Source organism: Apodemus sylvaticus, chromosome 11 (assembly GCF_947179515.1).
Source record: "Apodemus sylvaticus chromosome 11, mApoSyl1.1, whole genome shotgun sequence".
Lineage (NCBI taxonomy): Eukaryota > Metazoa > Chordata > Mammalia > Rodentia > Muridae > Apodemus > Apodemus sylvaticus.
In genome coordinates, this window is record NC_067482.1 from 35,773,569 (window position 1) to 35,789,596 (window position 16,028).

General features: G+C 40.9%; 1 protein-coding gene across 2 annotated transcripts in view; it reads left to right on the forward strand.

The window, feature by feature from the left end:
- Scfd2 (sec1 family domain containing 2) overlaps nucleotides 1–16,028 on the forward strand; it is a 339,890-nt gene that overhangs the window by 12,214 nt on the left and 311,648 nt on the right. For both annotated transcript variants that reach the window (XM_052198716.1, XM_052198717.1), the window contains exon 2: nucleotides 1,066–1,234. In XM_052198716.1, coding sequence (XP_052054676.1) covers nucleotides 1,066–1,234 — 169 coding nt within the window. The remainder of the gene's footprint in view (nucleotides 1–1,065; nucleotides 1,235–16,028) is intronic.

Consider the following 16,028-nt stretch of genomic DNA (forward strand, 5'->3'; position numbering starts at 1 on the left):
TATGTCTACCTATTTCAAAGATGTGGATTAGAAATGGATCTCCCTATTTCAAATTAAGCAAAAATCCCTCACAGGTGTGCTCTCCATCTGCCCATTTTAGTTAATCTCAGATGTAGTCAAGTTGACAATGAAGAATAGTCATTACACTTTGTAATTAATAAGTAAATTGTTTGCTTAAGCAGGTGATTAAAATGAAATCTTTACTGTGTGAATGAGCATAATAATTCACAATAAAGTTTTGTTGCTACAATTAATTATCAATCATAAATTCATGATATAGGATTTGGTATGTGGTGCATCGTGATCCCTGGATTGTTGCAGTGAGTGAGGATGATGGTAATGATGATGACTTCTTGGATTCCTTGTCTTTCTTAGTTCTTCTGTACCATTAATATGACATGGCAAAACATAGAGGAACAGAGAAGCAATCTATGAGCAGGCAGACTGGAGGTGGATCAGACTTGTAGCTGTACCAAGTACCATGGACTAATGCCTTCTAAGCACTGATAGATTTTGGACATATAACTTAATTTCATAGAAAAAAACATTGAAATGTATCATTGTCTTGAATTTCGGTTAGAGTACATCCATTATTATAATTTAATATTAATATTCAGATAGACTCTCACTTGTGTACTCCAGACTGGTCTCAAACTCACTGAGCAGGTGTGTGCGGTCTTGGACTCCTGAATGTCCTGCTTCCTCCTCCTAAGTGCTAGGACTTCAGGCATGGACCTAAATGTTGTGCTGTAGGCTGATATCATATGTCCACTTCCTCTTTCCCTTCTTCAACAAATATGTAGTGAAAACCCGTGGTTACCTTTCTGTGTTAGAGATGGTGGGTACCAGGTGAACTAGAGTGAGTGCACCTTTGTCATCACAGAGAGAAGGTTGATTTGCTTGGTAATTGAGAACATAATTTATGTGATAAAAAGCAAACTTCTAAGTTGGTGTTATTAAACATCTGTCATTTTTGGTAGAAGGGCTGCATGCATTATAAAGCATGCATCCCGTTAACATTTTAATGTCCACATTGAGTTCACATTTGCTTGTGTGGTTAAACAGGAGCGGTTGGACACCATGGAGACAACTTAGTAGAGAAGATCATTTCAGCGCTTCCACAGCTTCCAGGCCACACCAATGACGTGATGGTCAACATGATAGAGCTCACTGCTGTCCAGGCTGGGGAGGAAAACCAGAGCGTGATTGCACCCGGCTGCCTCGCACCATCCAGGTAAGACATGTGGCCTCCTCTTGTTTTTCTCTCATTCTTCTTCCTCTTCCCTTTTTCTTACCTAAGACTATCTCTGTAGAAAAGAAATGGATTTGTAATTCCAGTACTTGGGAGATGAAGGCAGAAGAGTCAGGAGTTCATGACCATCATTGGCTAGTTAGCCAGTTCACAGCCATCCTGGGCTACAGGAGATCCTATTCTTAAAAGAAGAAAGAATGGATGAATGAGACACTACTCCAGTAGAAAAATTCATAACGGATAATATTTAGGAAAAATATCGCCTTTAAATATATAAATAATCATACCTGCTAAGTATAGTAAGCCAAAGAGTGTGGCACTGTATAGGACTGCCATCATATGCAACAAGCTTTTAGCAGTATCAGAGGAGCAGATTTTTGTGGATCTCCATTTGATAGCTAGTTTTATAGGAATTAAGTCTGGGATTCCAATTTCTCTTAACACTTGGCTTTCTCAGATGACTAAATGCAGCCCACAGAGCTATGAGTCAGAACCATATTTTATATTTAAAAACTATGCTTTGGGCATCACTGGGTGATGTTTTTGTTTCTAGGTATATATTTTTTTTACACACTTCAAGAAATCAAAGACCATATGCACTTTAAGGTATATAGTATTTCAAAAACAAAAAGAACTTTGTCATGTTCTCTAGACATAACAATAAAAACATGACAAAAGAACTTTGTCATGTCTCTAGACATGACAATAAAAACATGTCTTACCTTTGCATGTTCATCCACAATTCTTAGGAGAATTATTATAAATTTTTATATGTATGCATGTGTGTATGTATTTATGCGTGAGTGTTTTGCCTGAATGAATGAATGACTGTGTCCCATGCCTGATGTCCATGGAGTTTAGAAGGTGTCAGATCTCTTCAAACTGGAGTTAGAGTTGTGAGCTGCCATATGGATGCTGGAACCAAACTAGGGTCCTCTGCAAAAGCAGGCAGTGCTCTCAACCAACTAAACCAGTTCTCCAGCCCCTGCTATTGCTTTTTAAAAACTATATTAGTAATAAAATAAAAGTATTTATTTTATCTATTTTGTATTTTTAAACAAAACAGGATGTTTTGGCATTATAGTTTAAAATCTAAATGGTAATTGATACATTTGGAATTTCCAATCATTTTGGAATTAATTTGTGGCATCTGGAGTTTTCAGCCATTTTGCTGGTGCCTAGGGTGGGAAGAAAATGGAAAGACTGGGACTTTGTCTTTTCCTGGTGCCTATATAACCAACAAGGAACTAGAGAAGAGCTTGCAGCTCTTCCCGAGGTCCTTGTGATTGAAGGGTCTTCAGAGGCTATCGGGTAAGGCCTCTCTGTGAACTAAGGAACAGGAGGACATGGAAGAAGGTAAGCCAGCATCCCTGTCTTCATGGAACACTTCTGCTGTGGCCATGGTGACGTCGTAAGTTACACACAATAGAAAAGCATAGACACGGCCTGAGCTGCCACACACGGTCATTCCTGCAGAGAGGTTTATCTCATGGAAGTCTGTGCCTTGAGTTGATTGCGTCTAGAAGTTTGGAAGTGCTGGCTAATGAAAAGGGTGTGGAAACATGATTCTCAGGGCCTGATGCCATGACAGAGGAAGAGAGACATCCTTGCAGGTAGCACTGCCTTCAGCTCTCCTACCATTTCACATTTTCCACTGTGTCAAGCTCATCCTTAAGAGGAGTCTTGGTTTTTCGAGACAGGGTTTCTCTGTGTAGCCCTGGCTGTCCAGGAACTTACTCTGTAGACCAGGCTGGCCTCAAGCTCAGAAATACACCTGCCTCTGCCTCCCAAGTGCTGGGATTAAAGGCATATGCCACTATTGCCCAGCAAGAGGGGTAATTTTAAATCAGTAAATCAATGAGGGAGATTTCCTCATTTTTCCGATACAATAATTAAGTAAGGAGGCAGTAAATTTGGAGCTAGAAAGTCGACCAGTGTGTCTGATTTCAGAGCCACTGTCTTCCCTTCTGTGCTGCCCGTATGGGGCCCAGAGAAGAGCTCGGTTCTTGACCAGATTTGGGGACTCAATAAGACAAGAAAATAAAGCCACTTTATTATTTATTCCAAGGAGTCCCATTTGTCCATGATAATTTTTATAGAACTGAAAAATTATTGTCATATTTCAGTAAAAGAGGATGTTGTTAAAGGTGTTTAACAGCTAAGAAAATCAAAGGTGGAATGTTGATTAAAGTTTTAAAAGTGCAAGCATTTGTGTGCATTGACAATAGTGTCTGGGTTTTGTAACTGTATATGGGATGGATCCCCAGGTGGGGTAGTCTCTGGATGGTCTTTCCCTCAGACTCTGCTCCACATTTTGTCTCTGCATCTCCTTCTGTGAGTATTTTGTTCCCCCTTCTAAGAAGGACCAGAGTATCCATACATACTTGGTTCTTCCTTCTTCTTGGGCATCATTTGATATGCGAATTCTGTCTGGGGTATTCCAAGCTTCTGGGCTAATATCCACTTATCGGTAAGTGCAAACCATGTCTGGTCTTTTGTGACTGGGTTACCTCACTCAGGATATTTTCCAGTTCCACCCATTTGCCTAAGAATTTTATGAATTCACTGTTTTTAATAGCTGAGTAGTACTCCATTGTGGAAATATACCACAATTTCTGTATCCATAGAGAAAGGATACAAAGAGTTGAAGGGGTTTGCAGCACCATAGGAGGAACAACAAATGAACCACCAAGTACTCCCAGAGTTCCCAGGGACAAAACCACCAACTAAAGAGTACACATGGAGTTACCCATAGCTCCAGATGCATAGGCAGCAGAGGATAGCCTTGTTAGACATCAAAGGGAGGAAAGGCCCCTGGTCTTGGAAAGGCTCGATGCCGCAGTGTAGGGGAGTACCGGGTCAGGGAAGCAGGAGAGGGTTGATTGGGAAACAGGGGGAAGGGAGATGGCTTATGGGATTTTGGGGGTTGGGGGGAGGGAAGCAGGAAAGGGGACAACATTTGAAATGTAAAAAAAGAATATATCTAATAAAATAAAAAAATAAAAAAGTTTTGAAAGTGTAAATAGTCAGAGTCTAGGGAGCGAAAGCTCAGGAGAAGCCTCTTTAAGGCTATGGCACCAGAGAGACGGGGTTTTAACTGCTTTCTGTCTTTTAATTATTCTGCTTAGGCTTTAGATTCCAGAACCTGGTGGATGGGTCTGTATTGGCATTTGTCTCCCATTTTCCCAGTGTGGGTTGGGAGCTGTTCATACTAAGAACTGTGCTGAGATAGATCATGTGGGATGGCAGGGAGGTCGTTCTCCGTAGACAACTGCAGTTTGTACTTAAGAGACAAGACAGGAGATGCCCTTTCTTCATAGGACACACCTAAGAGAGGACTTGTCATGTTGGGTCTGAACACTTCCCAAATGTTACCTGACTTAATGGCTCTCATATCTGTGAGATAGATTCCGTCATCCCCCATTCTAATCCCAAGTGAATGTGTCCTGTGCCTTAAGGTATCATGTGCAGTTGCGGTGGCAAAGGTCCGGCTCTCCGTCAGTGCTTACAGTTACCCCATGCTCCTTCTGTAGAAGCGTGAAGTAATTAGACAAGGGTGAGTAAGCTCCTGAGGAAAGGGTGTGAAATGAGAGGAGTCGGTTGATTAGAGTACGTGAAAACATGCGACCCTCACCCATGCGGCAGACAGATCCAGGAACGAGTAGCCTCAGATGCACAGCGATTGAGGGCAGCATCCCTAGTTTCAATTCTCTATCACCCATTCTATAGCAGGCTGAGTTCAGGGCTCTAACCTGGACCATCCCGAAGTGCCTTTTCCCTCACCAGAGATCATCCTAAGAAATGGGTAAGAAGGAATGTCTTCCTGCTTAGGTAGGTCTTCAGTTTCTAAAAGCAGCTCAAGTTAAGCCCTGGCTTCTTTTCTATTGCTTTCTCCTTACTCCCAGGACTCCTCAAACTGCTGTAGCAGGAAGGTTAGTGATGAGGACTATTGTAAGGAAGAGCAGCCCTCAGATCTCCACACATGGTCGCATCTCACATTATGTGGTAAAATTTTTAAATTAGATTGAATCACTGTCTTCAGACATTTGGACACATTTTCTGTTCCTTATTATTTCATCTATAAAATGAGGACGTTGCTCTAAATGAACGCCAGGCCTCTTCTTGCATTTTAAATGATGTCATTCGACCTAAGGCTCTGCTCTGCTTAGCCCTGCTTGAGAACGCATATTCAGCCTGTGTCTGTTTACATGGGCTTGCCTTTGCTGCCATCCTCCTCTTCTCAGTACACTGTGAGTTTAAGTGTGAGGATTATATGAGTTTAAGTGCTATCCAAAGATGGCCGTGTGACCCAAATGTCAGAGAGGACTTCTAGAGGGGTCTGAGTAAAGCAGAACCCTTATTTACTTATTTACTTATTTATTTATTTATTTATTTACTTATTTATTTAATTAATATGTTTATGCTGTAGTTGTTTCTGACACACCAGAAGAGGGCATCGGACTTCATAATAGATGATTGTGAGCCACCATGTGGTTGCTGGGATTTGAACTCAGGACCTCTGGAAGAGCAGTGAGTGCTGAGCCATCTCTTCAGCCCAATGTAGAACCCTTTAGTGAGGGCGGGGCTGGAGAAAAGATGACAGTGGAAATGTACTGTAAAGATACATGGGAGATGCACACTGAGGACGTTATCAGCGATAGCTGGGAGGAAAATGGGAGCTTTGTTTCAACTGCTTAGACAAGTGAAAAGTTATAGTGAGTGATTTGTCCACAAAGGAGAAATTGAAATAAGCCACAGTTTTCCTAGCATGCACCGTATGTCTATCACAGTAGCATAGCCACGACTCCCTCTGACAGCTCTGCAGAAGCTCCTCAATGGAAGGAGAGTGAGGATGAAATGCAGACCAGATGGGCACTTGGCAACAAATGCGCCTGCAATGGAATAGTAGTTAGAAATCAAGTTTTTAAGTATGACATGAGCCTTTATAATAAAAATTTATTGGCAATACAATTTTCATAATAGGCTGTTTGCAATTACAGCCATTGAAGTTCCTGCCAATGCAAATGAGAAATTGAGAACATAAATACATTACAGCATGGCTTTGCTGTCCCTGTCCACCATTCCCTGGATTATGTGAATATTTTTGGCAAGAAGGAGGCAGAATCCTGTTTTTATTGAAGTGGGTTTCTGATCTTGGCTCCACGTCCGCTCTTTCTAATCTCTTAGTCTTTTAGCATCTTCAGCAACCTTTCCCCGATTTTCCATCTCCATGCACTGCACCTGATTTTATTGTGAGCGTTCTGGTACAGTGCCCATCACTCTTGTTCTTCCTTTTGTGCCTGTTTCTCCTATTCTTCCCAGGGAAAGCCAAGGACCTGCAGTGGACTCCAGACTGCGAGCTACCTGGCTCTGTAGGTCCTCTCTGTCTGGCCTCCTCACTGCCCCTTTCTGCCTGCACTGGCTTTCTTACTGTTCTTTGCATAGGCTGCGCAGTGTCCTGCCCCAAGTGCTCAGCTTCTATGGTCTCTGCTCCTGGACCCTTCTTTCCTCATACGTGTGCCTCAAGATTTTCTTCATTTCCAGCCAGTTCTTTGCTGTTTGGCTTAGCACTTTGTGTCTGCTGTCTTACTTGTATTTTTTTCTTCAGCACTTCTCTTTTTATTATAGTTGTCTGTTTCTCTACTAGAGAGCTAGAGAGAGAATTGTCTGGTAGAGAGATCCAATAGTGGAGGTATTTGTCAGTTTAATTCACACTATGACCTATTACCTGGAATAGTTGGAACTTGAGATATGGAATGAAAAACCAAATGAGTGAATGCATGCGTGCATACATGAATGAATGAATGAATGAATGAATGAATGAATGGTGGTGGATGCTGCATTTACAGATCCAGAGCAGGAGCTGGGCATCGTGGGAACTGTGGACTTAGAGAAAGTCACACCAAACAACATGAGCATTTATATTATGCTTGTTGAATATTTAAAACATAGTCCTTGTGCTAACAAGATATTGTAAAAAGACGGTAAGAGAGACAGAGAAGAGAGATGGGAAAGATGCTTGCTACCTAGCTTGACAACCTGATAGATCCTATACGGTCACGGTGGAGAATGGATTTCTGCAAGCTGAGATGTCCTCTGACCTCCACATAAGTGCACATGTGTGTGTACACTCCCACCCAGAGTAAATAAAAAACAAGGCATATAGTCTAAAAATAAGAGTAAATGATTATAAGAGTAAATTAAACCACTAACAGTGTTTACTGTGATTATCAAGAATCAGTGCATAATTGCATGCACTATACTTTCTTGTAACTGACAGCACAGTATCACCTAGCATCACCACAACTGTGTGAATGATGCTTTGTATAAAAATGTCATTTTATAGGGACACTACCCTGAATGTGGCTCATGGTCGACTGAAATGTTACTGTCTCTGCATGAATCTCTATGCCTCGTGTCTATCTGATTTGTTTCAAAGCTACTGGGACTGTTCTTTTGATGCTGAGGGTTGACCTGATGCATGGTGCATGCCAGGACTTTACCACTGAGCTGTGCCCCCGTTCTGGACTAGTACATTCATACATGTGTGTTTCTTGGTTGGGCTTTTTGTTTGTTTGCTTTTAACAAGCATTCTTCCTCTAAATGCATTTTATTGTCTGTGTCACTTTGAAAGAAAAAAAAAAAACAAAACCCAGCATTCCCTGCCACAGTTTTATTTTAATATGCATTGTCACAATTTATTCAAAAGTAACTCTACAAGGTTGGTATTAGCTCTTTGTTTATTTACTTTTATAGAAGTTGAGGGAAAAAAAAAACGATTCTCTGGGCTCAGCTACAGCTATAGAAAGCAGAAATTATGAATAATTTATGGATTCTTTTCTGAAAATTAAAGAATAAAAGTGCCTAGTATAAAATACAAAAATAATTGCAGAAGTCAGAGCTATTATAAGCTGTTTTGTGATGGAGAATTATGTTTAAGGTATATACTTTATGAATTCTGTCTGAATTGCACATTCAGCAGAGAGGGCCTGCAGGTGGATGCTCTTGTGTGTAATTGCTGGGATACTGTCTCTGACATAAGGAATGCACATCCACAGGCCTGCACCTCTTCCACACAGAAGAATTGGAATGTTTCTGTTTGAGAAGACTGAACTTCAGGTCTCTGTAGCTTTGGGATCCGTAGTTTAAATGGAAGCCATGGCTCCTCTAAAGGGAGTCAGGAGTCCTCTGAAGATAGATAGCTGCAGTGGAAAAAGCAGGAGTGGAAAGGCTTGCCCCATGTGCGCGCAAGAAAGTGATTGCTGGTCCTAATGGGCTGTGCTCACAGCCAAGAAAGAAGTAGCTATCAGCTCTGACAAGCTGCCTCTTGGGAACTTAACCAGCTGCAGGCTGTACTGGGGTCTGTCAAATCTCGTACCATAGAGCCCAGGCTTATTCACAGACCATCCGGGTCGTGCTTTCCTGTGTTTGATAGTTATAGAGTTAATTTAATGGGTGTGTGTGAGAGATACATTGTAGGTGCCTTCAGAGGCCAACGGATGGTGCTGGATTCTCTGGAGCTGGAGGGACTGGTGATTTTTGGATGAGCAACAACTGCTCTTAGCCAGAGTGCCATCTCTCCAGCCTTGACGTAAATATATATATATGTTGTATATGATTTTGAAAGTACAAATGAGAGTGGACACAGATCCTTAAAATGATCCGTATTAAGTACTGAGCCCTGTATGAGAGGTTGTGTCTGTTGCTGTGAGTGTTTTTTTTTTTTTTTTTTTTTAACTTTCGTTGTCCATTTTTCTCTGTTTAGTGGTTTTTCAATCAAATCTTTAGGACTTGCAAGGGTCTGCTTTCATTATTTTGTTTTTTGTGTTTTTGAGGCAAGGTCTCTCTATGTAGCCCTGGTTGTCATGGAACTTGCTACACAGACCAAGCTGGTCTTGAATTCTGACTCACAGAGATGCTTCTGCTTCTGTCTCCGCCTCCGCCTCCGCCTCCGCCAGGCTGGGGTTAAAGGTATGTGCCACCGTGCCTGGCTTGACCGAGGTCTTTTTGATTTATCATCATGATAGTTTTCTTCTCTGTGAAAAAGTAGATGGGATGATTTTTAAGGGATGGTCTAAAATTCCAAGACCCAAGAGAAGTGCTTGGTACATAGTAGGCACTCAGAATGCATAGTAGGCACTCAAAAATGTGTTGACTAATATGAATAAATGTGAATAAAGCCCAAAATAAGAACATTCAATAGGAAGAAATGAAAACTCATTCTAGTATAAGACGATGTGATTGTACTTACAGACCAGGAAGCACACTTACTCTGTTCTGCAGCTAGTGCTAAGCTTGAGTCCCATATCTTGTAAGCTCTCAGAGGCTCTTCTCTGTCCTTTGGGTAAACACTTAACCTTGGGGTTTGAGAAAATCTGTAGGTGTGCTCAGCTCTTGCTCTTTCAGCCCTCGCATCCCCCCTACCTTCCTTCTCACGTGTTCATTCTTCAGATTGCAGCTGTGCTTAATGGCTTTCAGATTCTCAGTCCTCAGACTCTCCACCAATTGGCCTTCGAATAATCTGCTTCTTCCTTTGTGCCTCCTTTATAATTGTTTCTAGTAAATACTACCCTCTATCTTCTATCATTGTTCAGACTGAATGGTTTGTTTATGTTGGGCCACAGTCTCATTATGTAGTCCAGGTGGGCCTGGAATTCTCAGCAACCTGCTTGGCTCTGCCTCCAGAGTCAAAGGCAGATGCCTCCTCGTTCTAGATGATTTCATAAACCCTAGTTTATTGCCTTTTCTTCCTCTTACCAGATGCTTGTGAGAGAAACTCTACATCCAACCTCTTCACTCTTGTATGCTATCAAACCATACTGCAGAGCCCAGGAGGTGTTGGTGGCAGAATATGATCATCCATGGGTCCAGGATGGTGACATTCAGTTAAAGCTAGAATATTTCTCTTCTTAATGTTCCACTGCTACCTTTAATACAAAATTTACTAAGACAATTTCCTGTTAGTGACAAGTATTATAAATGTAAAATAGGAAGAGATATTTAAACAGGGTCACATTTGCTAGGTTGTCCATGAAGAGCACCATTTATTTGAACCTAGAACATTATATTGTAAGTTCTTAATAAATAGTGACGCAGGCCTAGTGATGGTGTCCTAGCTATTCCTAGCTGAGTTAAGGGAAAGGCAAATTTCAAGACCTGCCTGAGCTACTAAATGAATTCGGGGCTAGCCTGGGCAGCTTAGTGAGACTGTCTCAAAATAAAAAGTCATTAGAGGGACATTGATAGCCCAGTGACGGAGGGCATAGTCCAGCACCGTCAGCTCCATTTAGCACTGCACATTCTAAGTGCTGGTTCAGCAAATGAAGATGTGAGCACATCAGTCTGTTGTTAAAGATCCTCCAGTTGCCCATAGAAGTCAGCAATCTCTGACATGAGTTACTAGGCCTGAAATGACTTGATATTTGCTGGGGGGCCTCAGGGGCTGTCAAAGTGGCTTAATTGGCTGTGTCCATACTTCCTTCATTTTCTTGGAAGGCTTTCTCATGGGCCCGATGCCCAAGCTATTCCAACTCAATGTACTCTTATCCCGTTGTTTAGCTACTCCCTCTCTGCTTGTCACTTCCTCTGCTTGACCTTGACTCTCCTTGACCTAGGGTTTGCTTCTGCAGAGCTGCTGTCTGTGTCACCCGGAGGAACATGCTCCATTCTGTTCTCAGTTAGATCTAGCTCCAAACGCTGCGGTTGCTTGGTGAATGTTCAGCTGCAGGAAGTGCTGATATTTTGAACGACCGATGAAGGACAGCCTGGTCTCCAGGTTTATCTGATTCGTATCTCCTGTACTGTAATTCTTTCACTTTTTTGGAGATCAAGGTTAATGGTTATGCTTCTCATAGCTGAATTGTTGAAAAAGGAGGACAGATGACTACAGAAGCCGACTAACTTATTTAGCTTATTAAACTCATACTGATGGAAGTCATTATTCCTCCAAGTAACAAACTGTGACTCAGCTTGTTCTAATTACAATGCTTGTTGGGTTTATCACTGCTGTTGTTGTTCTATTGGAATACCAAGACTGGTGCTATAGTCTGTGAGTAAGCTCAGCTTCCCTGCATACCTACCATGAAGAATCCATTTCCTCCGTTTACTGCTAAGATGACAGTGTGCATTCCTCGTTCACCAGTGGCCTCCCAATTAGATGCCTCCACTTGACTCAAGTAGTACTGTGAGTCAACACTCAAGCACCTTTAAAAGATTAACGCTGCCGTCTTCGCATTTTATTTGGTGGTGAATATTTCCTGTTTATTTCTAGTAGACTGAATCTGACATTTCATACTTGCCAAACCAAGGCAACTTCTAAAATTCCATTAAGAGCTGAGTAATTATGATGAATAAAGAGCCAGGAGTGAGTGCAAGGGACCGTGTCTTCCTGCCACCAGGCTCTGAAAGACTGGGATCTGTGGCAGGTTCTCACTGTTAGCTTGTAGTTTTAAAATGTGGTTATTTGTCAAAATAGTTTTAGTTTTAGGGATACAAGATAGCTAAATAAGAAAAAGAACAGGGACTAGAGAGATGACTAGAGGTTAAGAGCACTGACTGCTCTTCCAGGGGTCTTGAGTTCAATTCCCAGCAACCACATGGTGGCTCACGACCATCTTTAATGGGATTCTATGCCCTCTTCTGGTGTGTCTGAAGACAGTGACAGTGTATTCACATACATAAAATGAATAAATAAATCTTAAAGAAGACAAATAACAGGCATTTGTATGTATTTGGCATTTTGTATAGTTGCTGATGTTTAGGAAGCTCATTACATTTCATAGCAACACAAGTTTTCATGAGACAAACATACTACTATTTAATCATACACTTCAAAGAATGAATTGTAACAAAATTGTCTTCTAGTAACTGCAATAAGTTAAAACTATGTGTAGAAAAGAGGAGATGACAGAAAAGTGTTTAATTCATATTCTATAACTTTCTGGATGTGTTCTTGTTAATTCTTTCTGTTATTGTCACTAGGTTTATGAAAGGAAAAATAGTTTTAATAAAAGAAACAACAACATGGGTTAATCATGCACAGTTGATGCACTTTGGAAAGTGAATCAAATCTGCACATGTGAAGCTGGAGGACCAAACATGGTGGGGAATCGTCCTCAGGGGCCGGCACTCTGGGTCCCGGTATATAACTTCTTGACACAATTATATACAATGAGCTTCATCTGTGCAGCTTACAAGGACATGAGCTTACATGACAGTCAGTGTATTGACCATATAACTTGGGCAAACTAATTCTTTCCCCCTTTTTAAGATCAAGGACAATTTTATCATAATTTAAAGGAAGAACTCCCCAAATAGACTGTTATTCTCAGCAGCTGCTTGGAGGAGGAAGATGGAGAGAGATAGTTATGCCATTTGAGTTAGGGGCATGCAGAAAAGCAGCTGTGTTGTGGCGAGGAGATTTTTAGGGAAAGAGTAAGAATGCCCAAAGTACCCTGCAGCCCCAAAGTGCCCTTAGGCTCTGGGCAACATCCAAAATAAAGAGACAGAAAAAAAGAAAAAAGAAAAATTATGCCTTTTGAGTCAGGGGTCAGAAAGGCAGGCAGACTTTTATGAAGCCTTGGGGGAACTCCAAACTAATACCTTGAAGAATATTCCTCTGCATTTATGAAATATTATACTACTCTAGAGAATTGTTATTCAGTGAGATAAGATAGTCATATTGTCTGTGACATAGTTCTCAATAAATGAAAATAACATTACATGGCTTAGAACTATAACATCCCAGGATGATCAAGTGAATTATTTGGAGTCACAGATAACACATTGGCACTTGGAATTTTAGAATTGTGCTCTAATGCTCTTTAAACTATTTCTTTTATGAAAAAACAAAATATTGTATATATAGGGTTGTGGATGTGGCTCAGTAGAGAGCCCTGCTTTGCCTGTATAAGTCAGAGGTTCTAATCCTCATTACTTAAAAAAAAATTACTAAAAACAGGATGTTAGGTAAGTGGATTAACTTTGTTAGCTTTGGAACTAGAAAATAATCAAAGGATACTTTTCCTCTCTTCTAAGGATGTAGTGAACATAAGGTATGTGCAAGATTAGAAATGATCTGTCCAGGCAACTTAGGCGCGTTGTCTTTTTATTATTTATTTATTTTTTAAATTTGCCCCATTTCATACAACCCTGAATAATGTTTATTTCACACCCACCTCTCATTTCAAGTGAGAAACACTATCTTCCAATTTGACTGTACACTTCTTTCCCATGCTTTGTGCAATTCTTTCATTTTATTTTATGTTTCATAATGTAATACAATAACATCCTGTTAAATTCTGTACTAAGATACACACAGAATTAATAAAGAATTTGGAGATCAACAAGAGTTCCTGATGGGTACAATGGGGGCATATCTACACTTACAGTACTCCAGAAATGGATGTAGGAGGATGATAATTTCAAAGCCAGCTTGACCTACATCATGATGCCATATTTAATATCAACATGTCTTCATCAACAAATAAAAATTAAACAAACAAGCCAGTAACACTCCTCCCAAACACAAAGGTAGTACCTGATGATGGGCAAATGTGGGATTAGGAGGTAGGAGAGAAATGAACCTTAGTTGATAACCTCAATATATTAGGAGGAAGCCAGGCAGAGGCATGAGCCAACCATGTTCTTGTGGCACAGAGGTCCATTTTTCAGAAATGTACTTCTGTAACAATCTTAAATTATTACTAATTTCTGATATTGCAATTACTGTATGTTCCCTCTAAAACACATGATGAGAGCATTGCCTTCATCGGTTTGAATTTTTATATTGTTATGTCATTTTTAAGTTCTTTAGCTTTTTAAATCAGAAACTAGAGATGAGTGAAACATTTGTCACAGAAATGTGGAACCGCAAGTACCAGATGACATGACTCTATTATTTACAAAGTATTAGAAGAATTAACTATTCTTTTTTGGTTAGATGTGTTAATATGGTGCTGCATATCAGTTTCATTTTGTAATAGTTCATTAAAATCAATGTAATTCAAATAATGAACAGGATGTCTACAGATTATATGTATCTTATAAGTATATACATACATTTGGAACACTTGAAAATTCAGAAAGAACTTAACAAACCTCCTTCTATGTACACTCGTGTGTGTGCATGTACCCACGGCATGCATGCAGGCCAGAGGACACATTGAGGTCTGCCTTACCTTCCACCTTGTTTGAGACACATTTTCTTGTCACTGTGTACCAGGCTAGCTGACCCAGGATCTCCTGGGCATTCTCTTGTCTCTGCCTCCCACCTTGCCCTAAGAACACTGAGAGTATAGATACACATTCCCTCTTCTTGTGGGTTTACACTTTTGTGGCAGGCAGCTTACCCCTGTTGTTTTTTCCAGAGGGGATTTACACAATAAAATTGAAGCGGAAAATAATTTGCATTGTGTAACAACATGACTGTCAGTGACTAATGATGACTGCAAGGAGAACAGTGTGGTCTTATTTAAAACAAGACAAAAGAACTCAGGATCCTGAGAGTCTTATCTTCTTCATATGTTCACGTAGCAATAGGAAGAAGTGACGGCGAGAAGAGAGGAGCTGACTTAGGGTGTCCTTCAAGCAAGAGATTTATTAGCCAGCAGCCAGGCAGCACAGCACAGTGAGGGCAGTCTGTGGGTAGGGGCTGGGGCCTGGCTTATGTGTGACTCATATGTGACAGTGGTCAGACCGTCTGTTAGATGGTGGTGGGGCATTTGGATGTGGTCTCGTTTGCTCTCAGCCCCCCTGGCTTAGGGCCTGGTCACCTAGAGGGCTTGTGCCTTGCAAGCACATAGGTCGTGTATTCCATGCTGTATAAGGCCCATGTTTAAAGGGACCAGAGTGGATAGTAAGGAAGTCAAGGATTTGAAAGGAAATGAACTAGTGAAACTAAGCCGCATTTTGCCTAGCGGACTCTCTTGATGATTTGCTCACTGAATTTAGAAGTTACCTGAACGTGATCCCTGGTTTCTCCATTTTCAGACTGATCATGCTTCCATTAGGCACTTGGCTTTCCTGTGGCTCTTTAGAGTGAGTTAGTGACTAGACATAGTTCTTGAGGAAAGGACCAAGGAAATATGTTTTATATTCTGAAATGCTTTCAAAACAGAATGTGATATTATTTGAAAATATATTTTAAAGCTATATTTTATGTTTTGTTTCAGAAATCCTTAAAAAAGATTTTAAAAGCCTTTCAGGGTTACCTTCATAGTAACTAGTCTTGAGGGGCTAATTGAAGTTCGACCCCAATGTGCTGGAAAATAAACCTCTTGCTTTTCCTTTAAAAAAAAGATTTTAAAAATGTGTGTGTGTGTGTGTCCACAGAGGTCATGAGGGAGCTAGAGTTACAGTTGTGCGCTGTCATATAGGTACTGGGAGCTGAACTTTGGTCCTCTGGGAGAGCAGCAGGCACTCTTAACTGATGAGCCATCTCTTCAGTGCCATAGAAATCTTACGTAGTAATGGAAAAGAAAGCTGTTTCAGGCCAGTCTTACTAAAAAGCTGTTGATCAGCTGTTCTTGAACTTAGGAGAAAAGACTGAGCAGGATGAAGTAGGTTTAAAATAGGACATGAAGGGCTTAGCTTAGGTGGAGATAGGACCTACTGGTAGTGTGCTTCCTTTGAGGCTGTAGCAGAGCTTAAAGGGCATTCTTATGGGAGTGAGACAGTGGAGGGCTGGGCATGAGGCTCCAGAAGCCAGTGGGGAGTTCATTTGTGGAGATCATTAGTGTTACAGTTTGACAAATAAGCTGGCTACATTCAGCTTTTG